Source organism: Elephas maximus, chromosome 18, assembly GCF_024166365.1.
Source record: "Elephas maximus indicus isolate mEleMax1 chromosome 18, mEleMax1 primary haplotype, whole genome shotgun sequence".
NCBI classification, from domain to species: domain Eukaryota; kingdom Metazoa; phylum Chordata; class Mammalia; order Proboscidea; family Elephantidae; genus Elephas; species Elephas maximus.
The window spans coordinates 22,263,684-22,285,640 of record NC_064836.1 but is presented as its reverse complement, the minus strand read 5'-3'; the positions used below and the strand labels follow the sequence as shown (position 1 = coordinate 22,285,640).

General features: G+C 42.6%; 1 protein-coding gene across 8 annotated transcripts in view; it reads right to left on the bottom strand.

The window, feature by feature from the left end:
* HHAT (hedgehog acyltransferase) overlaps positions 1–21,957 on the bottom strand; it is a 658,603-nt gene that overhangs the window by 116,809 nt on the left and 519,837 nt on the right. For 7 of the 8 annotated variants that reach the window (XM_049858611.1, XM_049858614.1, XM_049858618.1 and 4 more), the window contains one exon: positions 20,958–21,102. In XM_049858611.1, coding sequence (XP_049714568.1) covers positions 20,958–21,102 — 145 coding nt within the window. Of the gene's footprint in view, positions 1–20,957; positions 21,103–21,957 lie in introns of those variants that run through there. The other variant, XM_049858616.1, reaches the window with a different exon arrangement.

The following is a 21,957-nucleotide window of genomic DNA, read 5'->3' as shown; positions in this document are numbered from 1 at the left end:
CAAACCTCCCCACACCATATAATGTAAAGCTCCTCTTTGCCACCTTTACTCTCCTACTGGTTCCTCTTGCAAAGAATACACCAAAATAGCAGGTAGTATGGTAAAAGTACAGTAGGCAGGGCTGTAAGATTCTTAAGTCAGGGAGGATGGAGCCAAGATGGTGGCTTAGTCACATGCAACATAACATCCCCGTGCAGCAAAGACACAAAACAAACAAACAAAAACAAGTGAAACAGAAGCAGATATAATTCTTGGAAACCTGAACATCAAAAAAGAAGGTCTAAGAACTGAACAGAACACTGATTGGAAGGAAAATGAGAGTGGAAGCACCAAAGCAGGAGTAACACAGAATGGAGGAGCTCAGCCAGCCATCCTGGCCCTACATGACCAACATAGAACAAAGGCAGCAGTGACCATGGGTGAAGAAAACTACAAAGCAACTTCACAACTTTCCCAAAAGGGACAGAAAACTTGTACAGACACACATGGAAGGAGGCAGAGACAGCAATATTCAGGAGTGGCAGTGAACTCGCGTGGGCCAGTGGGAGCTCTCCTACCCATCTGGTCCCTGGGTGCCTCCCCCCACCTCCCCGTACATGAGAGGACAGGTCCCACTTGCTGGCTGCAGCAGACATGAGGTACCCTGGTACCCACATATCCTAGCCGGAGGAACACAATACCCCTCAACCCATCCTTCTGATCAGAGGCAGCTGAGGGTCCCATATCCCAACCACCTTGTCTGACTGGGGACTACAACACCACAAGCCTATCCTCGTCTCCCCTACCCCACTCTACTACCTTCCTTACCCACCTGAAGATCGAGGCTAGGTGCATCCCCACGTGTGTGCCCACCTATTCCCCCTCAAGGGTGCGTTAGAGGGCAGCAGCAGTGGAACAATGAGAGAGCTCGCCCATCGCTTCTTCCTCCTTGCTTCCATCCAGTGTGATATCAAGTCAAGGTGATACCAAGAAATAAATTACTGCTTTAAACTTAAGAAGGTAAAGATAAACTTCAGGGTAATCACAAAGAAAGTCAACAAACCTACTCATCAAAGTATAAAAGAAGAAAATCATAAAGATTCAATACACACAAAACTAAAAATGACTAAGGAAATGAAAAAAGAAGCCACAGTGGAAAAAAAAAAAACTCAGCATAGAAAATCAAATGGAATGAACAGTCAACACCACACAAAAAGAAAAGCATAAGAAAATGACAGTGATAAACTTATGCCTATCGATAATCACACTGAATGTAAATGGCCTAAAAGAACCAATAAGAGATGGAGAGTGGCAGAATAGATTTTAAAAAACATGACCCATTAATACGTTGTCTGCATTAGACACACCTTAGACACAAAGATATAAATAAACTAAACTTTAAAGGATGGAAAAAGACATCAAGCAAACATAACCAAAAAAGAGCAGGAGCGGCAACATTAATTTCTGATAAAATAGATTTTAAAGCAAAATCTACTATAAAAGACAAGTAAAGACATTATATAATGATTAAAGGGTCAATATACCAAGAGGACATAAACATAATAAATATATACTCACCTAATGGCATGACAGAGTTCCAAAACACATAAAATAAGCTCTAACATCACTGAAAAGGGAAATAGACACTTCCACAATAATCTGAGAAACTGGACTCTATGAAGAAGAACGGGGCATCAAGATTGGAGGAAGATGCATTAACAACCTGCCTTATGTAGATAACACAGCCTTACTTGCTGAAAGTGAAGAGGACTTGAAGTGCTTCCTGATGAAGATCAAAGGTCAAAGACCACAGCCTTCAGTAAGGATTTTACCTCAACATAAGAAAACAAAAGTCCTCATAAATGGACCAATAAGCAACAGCATGATAAACAGAGAAAAGACTGAAGTTGTCAAGGATTTCATTTGACTTGGATCCACAATCACCAAAACTATAATGAGACACCATCTCACCCCATTACTGGCAGTAATAAAAAAAACCAGAAAGCAACAAATGTTGGTGAGGTTGTAGGGAGCTTGGAACTCTTATACACTGACAGTGGGAATGTAAAATGGCACAACCAATATGAAAAATGGTATGGCGCTGTCTTAGTTATCTAGTGCTTTTATAACAGAAATACCATAAGTGGATGGCTTTAACAAAGAGAAATTTATTTCCTCACGGTAAAGTAGGCTAAAAGTCCAGATTCAGGGTGTCAGCTCCAGGAGAAGGCTTTTCTCTCTGTCAGCTCTAGAGGAAGGTCCTTGTCCCCAGTCTTCCCCTGTTCGAGGAGCTTCTCAGGCACAGTGACCCCGGGTCCAAAAGATGCACTCTGCTCCTGGTGCTGCTTTCTTGGTGGTATGAGGTCCCCCGTCTCTCTCCTTGCTGCTTTCTTTTACATCTCAAGAGATTGCCTCAAGACACAATCCAGTCTTTAGATCTGAGTCCTGTCTCACTAATACAACTGCTGTCCATTCTCCCTCATTAACATCATAGAGGCAGGATTTACAACATATAGGAAAATCAGACAATACCCGGAGTCATGGCCCAGCCAAATTGATACACACATTTTTGGGGGGACATAATTCAATCCATGACAGGCGCTTCCTCAAAAAGCTAGAAATAGAAATACCATATGATCTAGCAATCTCACTCCTAAGTATATACCCTAAAGAGCTGTAACACGAATTGACATACACAAACTCATGTTCACTGCCGCATTATTCACAATAGCAAAAAGGTGAAAGCAACCTAAGCACCCATCAACAGATGAATGGATTCACAAACTGTGGTACATAGATAATGGAATACTATGCAACAACAAAGAATAATGACAAATCTGTGAAATATCTCACAATATGGATGAATCTGGAAGGCATTATGCCGAGTGAAATAAGTCAGCCGCAAAAAGACAAATATTCTATGAGACCACTATTAGAAAGTAACAGCATATTGTTTATGCACAAGGAAAAAAAACCTTTGATAGTTACCAGGGATGCGAAGGGGAGGGAGGGAAAATTACCAAAGAAGCAGTAGACACGTGTTAACTCCAATGAAGAGAAAGGCAATACACAATGTGGAAGAATTCAGCACAACATGACCAAGGCAAAGAGGACGCTGAGAGGAATGCAGGAAGAAAGGACAACTATGGTAACTACTAGAGCCCTGCTGGCACAATGGTTAAGAGCTTGGCTGCTAACCAAAGGGTCAGCAGTTCAAATCTACCATCTGCTCCTTGAAAACCCCATGGGACACTTCTGCACTGTCCTACGTGGTCACCATGAGTCAGAATCAATGGCAATGGGTTTGGTTTTTGGTTATGGTAACTACTATACATAGACAATCCTGCAACAATAGTATCAACAACAATAATCTACAAATGGATACATAGATAGATAATAGATATGCCAAGACGTTGAGGGAGGAGGTAAGGGAGCACATCCACTGGCAGATACAGCTTCAGTGGTGGAAATTTCTAAATTCATGACTGTAGGTGCTCCTCATGTATTAATATAGACAACAGAGCACACGAGTGGCACCATCAGGGAAACCTCTTAGATATAACTAAACACCTCACAGGATGAACTTTTCAGGCTCGAAGGTAAAGGACCATAGACTCAGGGACATCTACTTCAATTGGCACAACATAGTTCTTAAAGGCAATATTCTATATGCCACTTTGGTGAGTACTGTCTGGAGTCTTAAAAACTTGAGAGAGGCCATCTAAGATACAACTATGGGTCTATTCTAGTCTGGGGCAGAGGAGAGTGAAAAAAACTAAAGACTCAAGGCAGCAATTGGGTCAAAGGACTAATGGACCACATGAACCATAGCCTAAGTGGCCAAGACCAGAAAAACTAGATGGTGCCTGGCTACCACTACTGACTGCTCTAACTGGGATTACAACACAAGGTCCTGGACAGGCCAAGAGAAAAATGTAGAACAGAAGATCAAATTCACAAAAAAGACCAAACTTACGGGTCTGAAAAAGACTGGAGAAACCTCCAAGACTATGTATGGCCCCTGGACACCTGCTAACAAGGAACTGAAGCTGCTCCCAAAGTCCACCTTTCAGCCAAAGATTAGACAGGCCCATAAAACAAACAATAACACATGTGAGGAACACGATTCTTAGATCAATCAAGTATAGGAACCCAAATGGGCAACACGTGCCCAAAAGCAAAGACGAGAAGGCAGGAAGGGACAGGAAAACTGGAAAAATGGAACCAGGGAACCCAAGGTAGAAAGGGAAAGGGGGAGAGTGCTGGCATATTGTGGGATTGCAACTAATGTCACAAAACAATTTGTGTATAAATTTTTGAATGAGAAACTAATTTGCTCTGTAAGCTTTCACCTAAAGAACAATTATACATGTATATAAATATATGTATACACACCTGTATCTATATATAAAAAAATATATATATATACATAGCCTTTAAAAAAAAGAACCTTAAGTCATTGCAGAGGGAAATGGTTCAGAGGATGCTCAAACACTTGCCTACATGAAGCTCTCATCTCCTGAACAATCCTGTGCAGTACTAAGTGGCTGACAAAACAAGACTCGTTTTTTTTTTCCAAGACAATAAAATGTTTTTCTCTGTGATTTTCCTCCTCATTTGCTGAATATTCACTGAAATACTCAAGTGGCTTAAATACACTCAAGAAAAGTGACACGGTGCCGGAGGAAAGTCATCTGGATTCCTGTGTCTCACCTTTACTACAATGAACAGCACCAGCACTTTGCTGCCTCTGCTGGACTTCCAGGCCTGCACAGTTGTGGTCACAGGTCTTCCACTCTCATGACAGCCATCCTGAGATCATCATGTCTCCCAGTAATTCAAAAGCACACTCAAACAAAATATCTCCTCCCACTGCATTCTAGGTCTGGGTGAGGGTCCTCCTATTACAGCCAAGGCTGTCAGTAACCTAATGCAATGTGTGCGCTAGCCTAAGAGAGAGAACATCAGCCTGAGCACTGATTTTCTGGATGAGTGAGAGTCCTTTGGAGTCCCTGGGTGGTGCAATCAGTTAATGTGTTCAGCTGCTAACTGAAAGGTTAGTGGCTCTCATTCATACACCCAGAGGCACCTTGGAAGAAAGCCTGGTGATCTACTTCTGGAAAATCAGCCACTGGAAACCCGATGGAGTGCAACTCTACTCTGTCACAGAGGGGGTCACCATGAGCTGGAGCTGACTTGATGTCAACTGGTTTAAGAGTCCTTCACCAATGGAACAGCCTTGAAATAAAAGTACTTGTAGGGATGCAGACTAGTCAGTGGCCAATCAGGTAGCAGGCTGTGGGTTGGCCTATCATCCCCAGCAGCTAGGTCAGATTCCTGGCACCCTCTCCACACCCCTACTCAGGTACCAGGTATCAGAACAATAAACAAGGAACCTTATACTTTGTCTCTGATGAGACATCCAGGGATGGTTTGCAGTGAAAACGATGGCTGCCTGTCATGATTTCAGCAGCCCAGGGCAGAGAAGAAGACATATAACTGGAACACAGACTGGAAGTCAGAAGGGCTGTAATCTATCCTAGTTTTGCTGCCTACTAGCTGTGTAAGCAAGCATGATGTCCTTCTCCAGGGATTGGTCCCTCCTGATAATGGTCTCGCCAATCTTGCTTCTAAGGAGCACTCTGGCTGTACTTCTTCCAAGACAGATTTATTTGTTCTTCTGGAAGTCCACGGTATATTCAATATTCTCTGCCAACACCATAATTCAAATGCATCAGTTCATCGAGGAAGGCCCTCAGTGAGATGGACTGACACAGTACCAGCAACAGTGGGTTCAAACACAGCTATGATTGTGGGGATGGTGCAAGACTGGGCAATGTTTCATTCTGTTACATATAAGGTCACTATGAGTAGGAATCAACTCAACAGCCCCTAACAACAACAGCTGTGTAACTTTGAACAAGTTTCCTAATCTTTTCAAGCCTGAGAGTTATCAGTAATACTGTGTAATGTCTGCCCAAACTATCTCACAGGGTTGTTTTGAAGATCAACTGAACTAGTGAATTGATGAGAAATTACATCATAGACAATAAAGAATTAAAATAACAATGGATGCTACTGTGAGACATTAAATCATATTTGGTCAGAGGAATCAGGAAAAACCTAAATTCTAAGTGGCCCTATTCAAAGCAAAGTAAAAGAATACTTGGTCATTAGCCGGTGATATGGCCCCACACCCCATGCAAAATTCCATTTGGCCAGGTTGGATCACAATGAAGTGCCTTTAAACTAGGTCTGCCTCAATGTCCCAATGTCCCAGACTGTAACAGTATTAATATCACACACACACACACACACAGAGGCACATACGCACACAAGCATGCAAGAGAGTTTATGGTTATTTCCATAAACTGAGGGTGCAGAGCTGGCCTAGGCCTTAGCTCCAAGACTCTCCTAGCCTTCCACACCAGGACAGCAAAAGGGCCCAAGTTACCACAGGGAAGGCAGAGAAAGCCTCTGAAGGGGGAAGAAGAAAGACACAACCATAGGGTAAAAAAGAACGAGGGGAGGGAGATAACAATGTGGGACCAGTGTGACTCTTTTTACCTCTCCAGCCTCGTGGGGTCATCTGAAGAGGTCACACTCTTGTGCTAGCCCTTCTGTCCCCTCTGAACATGCCACTGAGAAGGACTACAAAAATAATCACAATCCTCCACGCCCACCTGTATCAACATCCTTTGCAATGTAATTTTACAACTTCTCTATCAGGAGGTACAGTATATTTCCCCCATCTTTGAATTTGGGCTGGCTTTATGAAGTGTTTTGGCCAAATGAATGTGGCAGACTTGATAGTGTGCCAGGTCTGAGTCTAAGCCTGAAAAGGGTTTGCAGATATTCTATTCTCTTTCCTGGGCCACTATAACTGCCATGTGGTCAAGCTTGGGCAAGTCTGCTGGCCGATAAGAGATCAACGTGGAGCAGAGCTGAGTTGGCCAATTCATTCACAGGAGCCCTGGTGGCACAATGGTTAAAACCGTTGGCTGCTATAGGAAAGATTGGGAGTTCAAGCCCACCAGCGGCTCCACAGAAGAAAAGACCTGGTGATCTTCTCTCATAAAGATTCCAAGCCAAAACGAAACCCAATGCCATCAAGTCAATTTCAACTCACAGCGACCCTACAGGACAGAGCAGAACTGCCCCATAGGGTTTCCAAGGCTGTAAATTATTACAGAAGCTGACTGCCACATCTTTCTCCCATGGAGCAGCTGGTAAGTTGAAACCTCCAACCATTTGGTTAGCACCTGAGCACTAAACTACCGCACCATCAGGGCTCCTTCCATAAAGATTACAGCCTATGAAACCCTATGGAGCAGTTCTACTCTGCCATATAGGGTCGCTATGAGTTGGAATCGACTCAACAGCACACAACAACAAGGCCCCACATATCTGAGAGCCTAGAAAGATCAGTAAATCCAACCCATGGCTGACCCACAGATGCATGTGTGAGGCTGCCTCTAGATCAGTCAGCCCCCCAGTTGACATACACACTGATCAAGGAAATAACTTTTAGACAAAACAAAATTTCATGGAGGAAATGAAATAGAATATGAGATCAAGGAAATATGACTACGAAAGATCTTACTCACATATATTTTTAAAAGGATACTGGAGAATATCATACCACTAAGTTATTTATGGAGCCCTGGTGCAGTGGTTAAGTGTTCAGCAGCTATATCAAAAGGTCAGCAGTTTGAGTCCACCAGCTGCTCCTTGGAACCCGATGGGGAAGTTCTACTCTGTCCTATAGGGTCCTTATGAGTTGGAATTGACTTGACAGCAGTAAGTTATTTATAGTTTATGTTAATTAAAAGCATCAGTTTTATTTTTAAATGTCAATATTTATGGCAGAAATTATATATTTTAAAATTTAAACCTATAGTAGAAGAATTTTGATGTTTATTTTAAAAAGGGTACATAATTTTTCAAAGCTACTTTAGGGGACACAAAAAATTTATACAAAAAATGATTCAGTACAAAAGAATCTCCCCCAAACATCCTTCCCTTAATAATCTATCAGAGTGGCATATTCCACCTCCATTAGTTAGGATGCTTTTGGTTACAAACGAGAGGAACCCAACCAAACTCAATTTAGATAACTTGAAGTATCTTAAATTTTACCCTACTTGCAAGCAACAAATTAGCCTGCCACATTTTCATGGATACTGGCAGAAGACAAGAGACTCCTGGGTCAGAGATGAGGGACTTTACCACTCATAGCAGCAATAAGTACTCATACAAATTATTCAGTATTTGTGCCACTTTCCTAAGCTCCAGCTCCCACAAGGGCAGGTGATGCTTGCACACACAGTGGGTTATATTATAGAAGATAAAGCCCAGGTTTAGGAAATTGAACATTTTATAACGAGCTGTAAGCCTGCTTGACACTGCCCCATAGAGAGACATTATCTTTATTATCCTGGACAGTAAACACACCTGCTCTTTGCTTTGGAGGAAGACATTACCTCTATCATCCAATGCTGTCAGCTATTTCAAATATTCTTGAAAATATTTATTGTTGTTGTTGGGTGCCATCAGTCGATTCTGACTCACAGCGACCTCGCGTGACAGAGTAGAACTGCTCCATAGGGTTTTTTTTGGCTGTAATTTTTATGGAAGCAGATTACGAGGTCTTTCTCCTGTGGAATCTCTGAGTGGGTCTGAACCACCAACCTTTTGGTTAGGAGAAGCACTTAACCATTGTGCCACCAGGGCTCCTTCACCTTTTGGTTCGCTGTTGATTGCTTTAACCACGACACCACAGGGCTCCTTTCTTGAATAGACAGTCTGGAACGTAGCAATCAGTGCCTCTGTTCATGAAAAAAGCAGAAACACAGAGAGCCCTGGAGAGTTGTTTCCTGTCATGCATTAAGTTAAAAACAAAAACAACGCCTACAACTAAAATGTATACAGATAAGTTAGTTTCAGGCATTGCTGGATCCAGGGTTAAAGAAAAAAAAAAAAAAAGGTAAGTCCTCAGTTTCTAACTTGCAGTTTTGCTTTTCTATGATTTGGGTTTCCTTTCCACTTGGCTCTCCATTAAGCTGTGGCAAAAGAGGTGCCAGCAGCTCCTGCCCAACATTCTGCCATCTCAGCAATCCCAAAGGAAAGATACCTTTTTCTTTTCAACATTCCAATAAAAACTCTGGAATTGGACATAAAAGGGAATGGACTGTACTGACTGGTCAGTCCTGGGGCACGTGATGAACCCTGGATCTTAGATGTGGACTGCGCTCTACCAGAACAGCACAGATTGAGAGTAGGGTGGGAGAGATTTGTTCCCAAAGGAAAACGAGGGTACTGTCATCAAAGAATGAGGAACAAATGCTGGGCAGGTGAAACTGCAGCTGTCTCTTACATCGCTCTCTGAATTCCCTCAAGATAATAAATCTCACACGTGTACTTCTGTGAAATTCAAAAATCACTTCTTTTCACAGGATGGTTCCCATTTTTAAAAGGCCAGTGCATATCCAAATTGCTATTTTATAACAAATATCTTTGGGAAGAAGCTATTGCAGTGGTGACAGACAAGGGGTGTTCTCTTTAATAGTAATTGTTACCTTATCGTGGTATCGTAGGCTGAATAGTGACTCCCCCAAAGATGTCCATGGATATCTACTCCCCAGAACTTGTGAATGACACCTTAGATAGCAAAAAGGGTTTTGGAGATGTGATCAAATTAAGGATCTTGAGACGGGGAGATTATCCAGGGGGTCCAATGTAATCATAAGGGTCCTTATAAAAGGGACACAGTCAGAGTTAGAGGCAATGTGACCACAGAAGCAGAGATGCAAAAAGAAAGAGACCTGAAGATGCTATACTGCTTGCTTTTAAGATGGAAGAAGGGTGTCACGATCCACAGGATGTAGGTGGCCCTGGAAGCTAGAAAAAGCAAAGAAACAGAGTCTCCCCTAGAGCCTCCAGAAAGAACCAGCCCTGCCAACACCTTGACTTTAGCCCAGTCAAACAATTTTGGGTTCCTGGACTCCTGAACTGTAAGACAATTAACATTTGCTATTTTAAGTCCTCAAGTTGGTCGTAAGTTGTCACAGCAGCCACAGGAAAATAATACACATGGTGACATAAAGTGAGTGGTCAGTGCCCACCAGTGCACTTGTGAAGGAGCAAACTCAACTGCAGGCCCTGCTGCACAAGAGTTTCGCCAAAGCTGAGATACCTGATACACCCAAGATACTCCTTCTACCAAAAAAATGGTCCTGAAACCTTTATAAAATATTTTAAACAACTTTTAACATTAAAAAAAAAAAGAAAGTTCAGTAGTGGTTTGAGGAGACAGTCTGGGGACAAGGGTTTCTGGCTACTGGTGCATGTTACTGAAACTAGAATACTGTTCTCATTTCAGACTTTATCCTTGAAAGCAGGTGGTAAAGGCCAGGACCCTTCCATTTTATACTCACCTGGCAAGCACCAGCACATCTGGTGCAGAACTACTTCTACATCCATTGGTAAACAGCAAAATAGCCATGATAAGCAGCAAAATAAATTAATAATATAAATTCCAGGACATGTGCAAAATCTGAGGAACTGCACGTGCATTGAGATCCCACATGATATCCTGGTATGAGCCTTGGGGTCCAGACTTGGGAAAGCTGCTGGAGATATAATATTTTTAATACATATCACATATATACATATATATACATATACATACACACACACACACATATATATATGCATATATAGTTTAGTGATAAAGGTTAATTCATTTAAATTTTTTAATTTATATTTTAATTTCTATTACCATATTTATAATATAAGTTTGAACGTCACCTTCCATATACATAAATGGAGGCAGATGGGCTAGGGGCCAATGAGAGGTAAGTAGTGAGCTGAAAGGAAGAGATTTCAAATACTGCATGTTAATATAAAAAAAACATAAAAATGCAAAATTTTTCACTTGTATTTGATTAACTGTGTCTAGTCTTTCCTAAAGAGCCCTGGTAGCGCAAGTGCTCAGCTGCTAACCAAAAGGTTGGCAGTTCAAACCCACCCAGAGGCTCCGTGGGAGAAAGACCTGGTGATCTGATCCATAAAAATTACAGCCTCGGAAACCCTATGGAGCAGTTCTACTCTGTCATATGGGATCATTGTGTGTCAAACTGACTTGACAGCACCTAACAACAAAAACAAGCCTTGGTGGTATTTACTTGATATTCTATTTAAAGATACTTTAGAATGTTCTCATATTCCATAAAATTCTTCTCAGAGTGAATGTACAGAGACTCCTACTTAGCAGGGAAAAGTTTTGTAAGATCTTAGAGCAAGTGAGATTTAAATGCACTCTGGTACAAACTCCTTTCTAAATACGTTAGAAATTCTATCAGTAAAGAAACCATGGCTTCTGAAAATCGTGAAACTCAGACTCCAAGAATGGCCATAAATGAACCATTTTTTCTGTTGTTAACTGCTGTCAAATCGGAGCCCCGGTGGCATAGTGGTTAAGAGCCCAGCTGTTAACCAAAAGGTTGGCATTTCAAATTTACCAGCCACTCCTTGGAAACCCAATGGAGTGGTTCTACTCTGTTCTATAGGGTCACTATGAGTCAGAATCAACTTGATGGCAAATTTTTTTTTTTTTTTTTTGCTGTCCAATCACCAATCATCTCTGACTCATGGCAACCCCATGTACAACAGAATAAAAAGTTGCCTGGTCCTTCACCATCTTCATGGTCATAGGTATGTTTGAATACACTGTTGAGTGCCTTCTAACAAACGAGGCTTATCTTCCAGCACTATATCGGACAATATTCTGTTGTGATCCATAGAGTTTTCACTGGCTAATCATATGGTCTACTGTGCTGGGAATGACAACTTGAAGAGGAATGGCATTGCATTCATCATCAAAAAGAACATTTCAAGATCCATCCTGAAGTACAATGCTGTCAGTGATAGGAAGGCCAGTTAATATGGTTATTATTCAAATTTACGTACCAACTGCAAAGGTCAACAGATGAAAAAACTAAGTTTTTACCAGCTTCTGCAGTCTGAAATTGATCGAACGTGCAATCAGGTAGCATTGATAATTACTGGTAATTGGTATGCAAAAGTTGGAAACAAAAAAGGGATTGGTAGTTGGAAAATACGGCGTTGGTGATAGAAATGATGCCGGAGATCGCATGATACAATTTTGCAAGACCAACAACTTCTTCATTGCAAATATCTTTTTCACCAACATAAATGGTGACTATACACATAGATCTCGCCAGATAGAATACACAGGAATCAAATCGACTACATGTGTAGAAAGAGATGATAGAAAAGCTCAATATCATCAGTCAGAACAAGGCCAGGGGCTGACTGTAGAACAGACCATCAATTGCTCATGTGCAAGCTCAAGTTGAAACTGAAGAAAATTAGAACAAGTCCACAAGAGCCAAAGTACGACCTTGAGTATATTCCACCTGAATTTAGAGACCATCTCAACAGTTTTGACACATTGAACACTAATGACTGAAGATGAGACAAGTTGTGGAATGACATCGAGGACATCATACATGAAAGCAAGAGGTCTTTAAGAAGACAGGAAAGAAAGAAAAGACCAAAATGGATGTCAGAAGAGACTCTGAAACTTCCTCTTGAATGTCGAGCAGCTAAAGCAAAAGGAAGAAATGATGAAGTAAAAGAACTGAACAGAAGATTTTAAAGGGCAGCTCCAGAAGACAAAGTAAAGTATTATACTGACATGTGCAAAGAGCTGGAGACAGAAAACCAAAAGAGAAGAACACACTCGGCATTTCTCAAGTTGAAACAACTGAAGAAAAAATTCAAGCCTTGATTTGCAATAGTGAAGGATTCCAGGCGGAAATTATTAAATAATACAGGAAGCATCAAAAGAAGATGGAAGGAATACAAAGAGTCATTATACCAAAAGGAATTGATCGATGTTCAACCATTTCAAGATGTAACATATGATCAGGAACCAATGATGCTGAAGGAAGAAGTCCAAGATGCACTGAAGGCATTCGTGAAAAACAAAGCTCCAGGAATTGACGAATATCAACTGAGATGTTTCAACACTCATCTATGCCAAGAATCTTGGAAGACAGCCACGTGGTCATATTTATGCCTATTCCCAAGAAGGGCGATCCAACTGAATGCAGAAATTATGGAACAATATCATTAATATCATGTGCAAGTAAAATTTTGCTGAAAATCATTCAAAAGTGGCTGCGGCATGATATCGACAGGGAACTTCCAGAAATTCAGGCTGGATTCAGAAGAGGACGTGGAACCAGGGATATCATTGCTGATGTCAGGTGGATCCTGGCTGAAAGCAGAGAATACCAGAAAGAGGTTTACCTGTGTTTTATTGACTATGCAAAGGCATTGGACTGTGTGGATCATAACAAATTATGGATAACATTGCAAAGAATGGGAATTCCAGAACATTTAATTGTGCTCACAAGGAACCTGTACATAGTTTAAAAGCAGTTGTTCGAACAGAACAAGGAGATACTGAGTGGTTTAAAGTCAGGACAGGTGTGCATCAGGGTTGTATCCTTTCACCATACCTATTCAATCTGTATGCTGAGCAAATAATCCAAGAAGCTGGACTGTATGATGAAGAACGGGGCATGAGAATTGGAGGAAGACTCGTTAACGACCTGTATTACACGCAGAGGACACAACGTTGCTTGCTGAAAATGAAGAAGTCGTGAAGCACTTATGATGAAGATCAAAGACCACAGCCTTCAATAGAGATTACACCTCAACATAAAGAAAACAAAAGTCCTCACAACTGGACCAACCAATAAGCAACACCACGATGAACCGAGAAAAGATTGAAGTTGTCAAGGATTTTATTTTACTTGAATCCACAATCAACACCCATGGAAGCAGCAGTCTAGAAATTAAAAGACACATTGCATTGGGCAAATTTGCTGAGAAAGACCTCTTTAAGGTGTTGAAAAGCAAAGATGTCACCTTGAAGACTAAGGTGCACCTGACGCAAGCCATGGCATTTTCAATCGTGTCATATGCTTGAAAAACCTGGACAATGAATAAGGAAGACCGAAGAAGAATTGTGGTGTTGGTGAAGAATACTGAACATATCATGGACTGCCAAAAGAATAAACAAATCTGTCTTGGAAGAAGTACAACCAGAATGTTCCTTAGAAGCAAAGATGACAACGCTACGTCTTACATACTTTGGACATGTCATCAGGAGGGATCAGTCCCTGGAGAAGGACATCACGCTTGGTAAAGTACAGGGTCAATGAAAAAGAGGACGACCCTCAAAGAGATGGACTGACACAGTGGCTACAACAATGGGCTCAAGCATAACAATGATTGTGAGCATGGTGCAGGACTGGGCAGTGCTTCATTCTGTAGTACATTGGGTTGCTATGAGTTGAAACCAAATCAATGGCACCTAAAGACAATGACAAAAACAATTTTTAGAAGTAGCTCTCCAGGCCTTTCTTTCTAGTGTGTCTTAGTCTGAAAGCTCCACTGATACCTGTTTACCACGGGTGACCCTGCTGATATTTGAAATACCTGTGGCATAGTCCAGCACCACAGCTCAACAGGCAAGCTACCACAGTACAGCAAACTGAGAGATGGGTGGTAGGGCTGCTGCGTAGCTATGGATAAATTGCTTTATCTATATCTACGTATCAACCTCACCACCAGTACAATGGGTGGGAAGCCCCTGCTTCTCAAGCTTTTCTAGAATTTGCAGAGGATCCAATGAGGCAGAAGCAGAGTCTACCAGAACAATGAAAACTTCATTTTAAAGGTAAGGGATAGTAAAGATGGTGAAATGAGATGTTAACACCTGCCCTCTGTCTTCTCTCATCAAAAACGAAATTTTAGTCCCAAGAATTTAAGGCGATGTGAGGTGAATGACTTTCTTTTTAATCACAACCCTCCAGAAATTCCAGTGCAATACCCCAGTTCAGGTTAAATAAAATGCCTGTCCAGAGCCATTTGAATCAGGAGACAAATAAACTGCCTAGACAAGCAATCAGGAAGAATATATAGTTTCTCTTCCCTCAGCTAGAAACAGGAAGCAAATATGGGGAGTTTAAAGGTTCTGACCTGCACGAGAAAACTACTAGCCTTTCTCTCATTGTAGTCTTGAGGGAAAGAATCAAATTCTTCTTGTCTTGGCCCTGGGCTAGCCCAGGAGCTAAGTGTTGAGGTGGGATTTGCCCAACTAAATCAAGTAACAAGAATAAAGAAAATCAAGTATGTGTGTGTGTGTGTGTGTGCACGTGTGTGTAAAATGAAAAGTTGAGCAGGAGAGTGTTTGGTACATTCCATGTCCCTGAGTGGCAAACAGTTAAAGTGCCCAGCTGTGAACCAAAAACTGCAAGTCCAAGTCCACCCAGAGGTATCAACCACTGCAAACCCTATGGAGTACCATTCTACTCTGTGACACATGGAGTTGCAGTAACTCAGAGTCAACTTGAAGCTCTGATCACTGCAAAACCCTAGTGCAGAATTCATGGCACCATCTCTTGGGAGACAATGTGGTCTCTCTCTCACAAAGCCTATGCCCACCCTTGGCAGAAGTAGATACAGTTTTCAGAATGAACCTAGACAAAAATGATAAAGCTCTCAGCCCCATCAAGGCAGATACATCATCAATGTACCCACCCCCTTGATGATCCTTTCTGCCCACGACCTCCCTGCCTCTGAGCATACAAGGATGCTTAGGCCACAGTTGGTTTATGGAGACTGTTCTCACAGATTTGGAGTTACAACTCTTTTTTATTTTTGAGTTATAGAGCAGTCATCAACTGCTTGTTCAAGAAATCAACTTACACTTCAAGGAAAAGGATTTAAAGTAGATGTGAGAAAGCCCTTTCCATCAACAAATGCTTTCAAGAGCCAATGGGTCATTAAGAAGCAACCTGCACTTGTCTCTGCAAAGCACAGCACGACAGAGTCCCCCTGGAGCAGGAATGGGGACCAAATCCCTAACAATGTCCTTCTCAGACCCATGGGCCCAAGGCAAGCTCTTTAAAATATATTTGAGGCCTAGATATTCACACACCTCCAGCAGCTTGAAGTAAATTTCAATAATAAAACTTGACAAAATGTGGGATCTTTTTAAAAGCAAAAATACAGACAGATTCCTTATTCTCCACGTAATACACTGACCATTACTTCTCCAACCTCAGCAGAAGAGACAACACTTATTGATAAAGACTGATGGTACCTGACAGAGGCTGAGAGGGTCTGCCAGTGTTCCCAGCCCCTGGCTGGCCTTACTTCAAATGCTACCTTCTGTATTCTGGACAGCAGGGAGTATGCCTGACAGAAAGGGAAAGGTATAGTTTTACAGCCTCATACCTTAAAATGCCTAAAGACTAGGATGTTCTTGTTGTTGCATGCTGCTGAGTAGGTTCCAACTCATAGTGACCCTAAAGAACAGAACTGCCCCATGGGGTTTCCCAGGCTGTAAGCATTACGGAAGCAGACTATCACATCTTTCTCCCACAGAGGCTGGGGGGTTCGAACCACTGACCTTTCAATTAACAGCTCAGTGCTTAACCACTGCACTACATGTGGTCACTGTGAATTGAAATCAACTCAATAGCACCTAACAGCAATGAGAAGCAGATTTTAGCCACTTAGAGCCTGCCTGCTTTACACGCCGATAACACTGCAACCAACATCTGCTAGCCAAGATTAACACCCCATAGTTACAAGGACTGTAGGATGCCTGCTGTCCTTTGAGCTCTCTGGCCCAGAGATTCCCCACCCTGCTGCAGGAGGACATCACCTGGGGACAAGTAAGCTTTTCTCTCTCCTTTCCTCTTCTCCTGGGGTTTTTCATAAGCTCTTCCCCTTCTGGTGGCTCCCTGCGCAGATTGCCTCTGGAAGGCCTCCTGCTGTTGGGGGCCACCCCCTGCATGCAGTTGTCAACACAACAGCCCCAATCAATACTAGTGGTCATATCTCTATTCTTGATCAGCCCTGAGTTCCCTCAAACTCACTATAGGTGATGACCCCAAGGGAAAGGTCACCTTAAGGGTCACCTTTCCATTAAGCCTTGAAATCTAGACACTGAGCTTAAATACTCTGATACAACACAGACAGGCTCCTCACTGACTACACTGTATTTTCTATCATGTGAGGAGATTGGACTTGAAGCAGAAGGTCCTAATCACGTGGCCAAGGGAAGACGCAAGAGACCACCAGGTGTTCAAAGGTCTGGCTGATTCATCAGCAGCTACATACTCAGGTTGACAATCACTTATCTGAAACCTTTGGGGCCAGATGAGTTTCAGAATTTAGACTTCTTTGGATTGTAGAGGATCAGTGAAAAAGAGGAAGACCCTCAATGAGATGGATTAACACAGTGGCTGCAACAATGGGCTCAAACATAGCAATGATTATGGCACAGGATTGGGCAGTGTTTTGTTCTGTTGTACGCAGGGTCACTATGAGTCAGAACCGACTCGAGGGCATCTAACAACAAAAATATATTAACACCTCCAGCAGGGTCTAGGGAAACACCTTTAAACTCATTAAATATTTTTTTTTTTGACACAACATGAATATATTCATACTAATTCTCTACCAGGTCAGGTTGAACTTTGTCACCAAATGATGGTGAAGACAAATCCTGAGCTCTCAGAATGGGGGATTTGGTACCAACTGGTTCACTTTCCTCCAAGAAGTAGCTAACCCAATGATTCAGGGCCAAAGACCCACAATAGGGAACAGACAAATGGGACAACTGCCAAAAACCCAGCAGACAGTCCCTGACTCAGGAGGCCCAAGGGACAGACCACCTGAGATACAACCAGGTTCCTCTAGAAAATCCCTGATACAGAAAATGTCTTCTAAACTGAGCTTCTCTGGCCTCAGAACACAGGAGAGAAATGATTTCATAGAGTCTTCCATATTTGGAGAATCAGGGTCCCTTGGGCTATGGCAGCTGGCTCTAAGGAGGACACAAACCCCTTGGTATATTCAACCCTACACTACAGTAGTACCCATACAGCAGCAGCAGACCAGATTTTTCTAAGCCCTGACCCCATGCGAGTAATCTTAGCTCTACAAGGCTCAGGGCAAGTGTACTTTGATCTTACTGCCTTTGAGAAGCAGAAAGAACACCTCAATCTACTGCCCTTCATTCTGCCCTCTGAAATGCCAGTGTTCCCAGGTTCTGCCTCACGCCCTCTTATCCTCTCACTCTATACAAGCTCCCTGGCTAATAACATCCACTTTCATCGCCTCACCTCCCACCTTTATACTTTGAACCCCACATCTGAATCATTAGTACCACTTTCCTCCACAATTCCAACTCATTTTCCAACTGCCTTTTGGGCATGTTCACCTCATGTGCCCTCACTCTCCTGGTCTGGCAGGGACTACTGATGCCCGTTGATATCTGTGTGTTTCTCCTCTGTCCCTGCCTTACAGTGAGGTTGGTCATGTGACTGGTCCTGGCCAATGGAGGGTGAGCTACATGTTACTTCTGGTGGAAGTGCTTAAGCACCTAGTACACCATTCCCACATTCTCTTCCTCTTTGTGATGCCAGGGCAAGATGGTAGAGAATCAAACAAACATTCTAGGTCCTGAAATCACTGCTTAGAAAAAGCCACTGGGCCCACATTAAGCTGTGACAGGAATAAACTCTTACTGTTACAGATTACTAAGATTCTGGAGTTATCTGACATAGTTGTTTTGTTGTTAGGTGCTGTTAAGTTGATTCCAACCCACTGCTACCCCATGTGACAGAGTAGAACTGCCCCATAGGGTTTTATAGGAATCTTTATGGAAGCCAATCACCAGGTCTTTCTCCCACAGAGCTTCTGGGTGGTTTAAACCAACAACTTTTTGGCTGCAGTCAAATGCTTAACCATTGTGCCACCATGTTGTTGTTGTTGTTAGGTGCCGTTGAGTTGGCTCTGACTCATGGTGACCCTGTGCACAACAGTACGAAACACTGCCCGGTCCCGAGCCATCTTTACAATTGTTGTTATGCTTAAGCTCATTGTTGCAGCCACAGTGTCATTCCACCTCATTGAGGGTCTTCCTCTTTACTGCTGACCCTGTACTTTGCCAAGCATGACGTCCTTCTCCAGGGACTGATCCCTGTGCCACCATAGCTAGTGTTAATTACCTCAATACACCTGCCTTTTCCACCTGGCAAATTTCTACACATTCCTTAAGACTGTAGTTCAAATACCACCTGCTCTGTGATGCCTGGCTTCCAAGAGAAAGTCAGCCACTCCCCCCAATAACTGCTAACAATTTGCTCATACATCTGGCACAGCACTTTCCTGAATTTATTGCCACATTACTATTTGCATGTTAGGTTCCCATGGTGTGTGTGTTTCTTTGTGCATCCCTGTATTCACAGTGCCTTGCAAGTGCGAACTCCCAATGTGTTTGATTTGCTAAGGCAAAGATTAGAGCTTTCTCACGTAGATGACAAGCAAACCCCATGTCAGCATTTTTGCCTGAGTCACAGTGTTGCCAGCAATGTGTAGGATGAAAGAGACACAAAAGACACAGTCACTTACCTCTAGGGGAGTTTTTATCTTTAGATCCATTGTGCCCCATTATTCCCTGTCTTTATTAATGGATAGATTCCAATTAAAAAATACATGGTCTTTTCAGGAACTAAAACATTTCTCAGAAATCAAGATCAAAGAGGGGTTGTGTAGTAACGAGATTAAAGTAGAACAGAGCCCGCTCTTAGCTCCTTTGAGCCTGGTTCACCCCACTGGTCACAGTTTAGACAATGATCTGGCATTCTGGGATCATGCAGCTGTGTCTGTGTTATCTCTTGTGTGAAAAAAGCCGTAGCGAAAGCATCACTGGCTCCTTGGGAACCAAGATATGACTATGACAGGGCAGCTGTGCTGAGTCACGTCATCACTGCTTGGGAAAGCTTCCCAAACCAAAAGCACAAAACCAGGTCACTGGCCACGGAAACAGAACAAGGAACCCTTTCTTTTAAAATGTAGTGCACTGGCTAAAGTAATGTGTATGGTGAGTGGTTCTCATTCTTCCAATTCTCTTAAGGATGCAATGTGACTCTCAGTCCAAGCCCAAGGGAAATAGTGACCATACATAGATAATGATCAATTCTTAATGTAATTGTTCACAATGATTCCCCCATACTAACATTTTACCTGTTGTAGATGAGGCTTTGAGCCAATCCATTAAACATGATGTTGGCCACCAGTACCAGCAGCCCTGTGGTCAAACCAAGACATCCATGGGGGCCAAGTCAACAGCATCAGGAGAGCAGAATGGGGCTTCTAGGGCACATTTCTAGTGGGGCATTGGTGGTTCAGTGGCAGAATTCTCACCTTCCATGCGGGAGACCCAGGTTCAAATTCCAGGCCAATGCACTTCATTTACAACTACCACCCATCTGTCAGCACAGGCTTTCAGACTAAGATGAACTAGAAGAAAAGGCCTGGAGATCTACATCCAAAAATCTGCCAATGAAAACCCTATGGATCACGATGGCCTGATCCAAAACCCAACATGGGGACAGCCAGGCCCGGGCAGTGTTTCATTCCATTGTACATGGGGTCTCCGTGAGCCAGGGGCCAACTTGCAACACCTAACAACAACGAAGGACATATTTCTAGCAGATTTTCAAAGTGGTAAATGGAACAAGGTTAGACTTTACAGTATATTGAAGGTTGGGATTTATAGACAGTAGGGAAGATTAGGAAAAAACATTTGGAAAGGTAACTTGGTAGAAGGGAATGTAGACTTTGGGAGCGTTGTGGGACATTTTGAAGTTAACTAAGTATCACACATAGTAGATATGAGGTACATCAAAAGTGAAGACTCTTAAAGTGAGTGCTACATGCAGGACACAGTCCCTAACAGGTATTTCTCCAGGTCATATACGGTGAATATAATGATGATTACCCTGGATCCCATTTATGATGCCAAATCCGTACTTGGAAAGCAAGAAATTGACTTAAAACAGCATTGTCAGGCAACTTACCATGTATGAAGATCCTGTCCCAGTAGGTTTTCCCAACTTGGTTTCCCCCGAGAAACACCAGGTTGGACAGGATCAGCAACGAGGTGGAACAAGATGCAAGAGCAGCATGGCATCGGCGGCGAGCTTGTGGGGAGAGAAAGCGGACCTAAGGAGGAGAATTAAGGAAGGCATCTCATCACGTGGGTATAAAAACAGAGACATCTTCCAAGTCTTTCTCTGAACTCTGTCACCATGCTAGAGCCTGATGCCCTCCCTCAGAGTCTGAGCAAGGTCATTATTTAAGCAGCTCCAGAAACTTCTGTTCCTGCAACATGTTTATTCTGGTCTGAAGAATGAAATGACTTCCCTCAAGTTGTTACTTCCTCCTGTCAAAATGAGCTTCCCTCTAACCTGTATAATACAAGTACTCAAGTTAATAGAGATTAACGCCCCCTCCTCACCCAGTTGGAATGTCTCTGTGTGTAAATGTTTTCTTCATGTAAATTTATACTTGCAAGAGGTGTTTAAGCTTACTAGCAAGTGGCCATCTATGATACATCGATTGGTCTCAACCCACCTGGACCAAAGGAGAATGAAGAACACCAAAGACACAGGGTAATTATGAGCCCAAGAGACAGAAAGGGCCACGTAAACCAGAAACTACATCACCCTGAGACCAGAAGAACTAGCTGGTGCCTGGCTACAACCGATGACTGCCCTGACAGGGGACACAACAAAGAACCCCTGAGGGAGTAGGAGAGCAGTGGGATGCAGACCCGAAATTCTCGTAAAAAGACCAGACTTAATGGTTTGACTGAGACTAGAAGGACCCCAGAGATCATGGTCCCCAGACCTTCTGTTAGCCCAAAACAGGAACCATTCCTAAATCTAACTCTTCAGACAGGGATTGGACTGCACTATGAGACAGACAATAATACTGGTGAAGAATGAGCTTCTTGGATCAAGTAGACACATGAGACTATGTGGGCAGCTCCTGTCTGGAGAGGAGATGAGAAGGCAG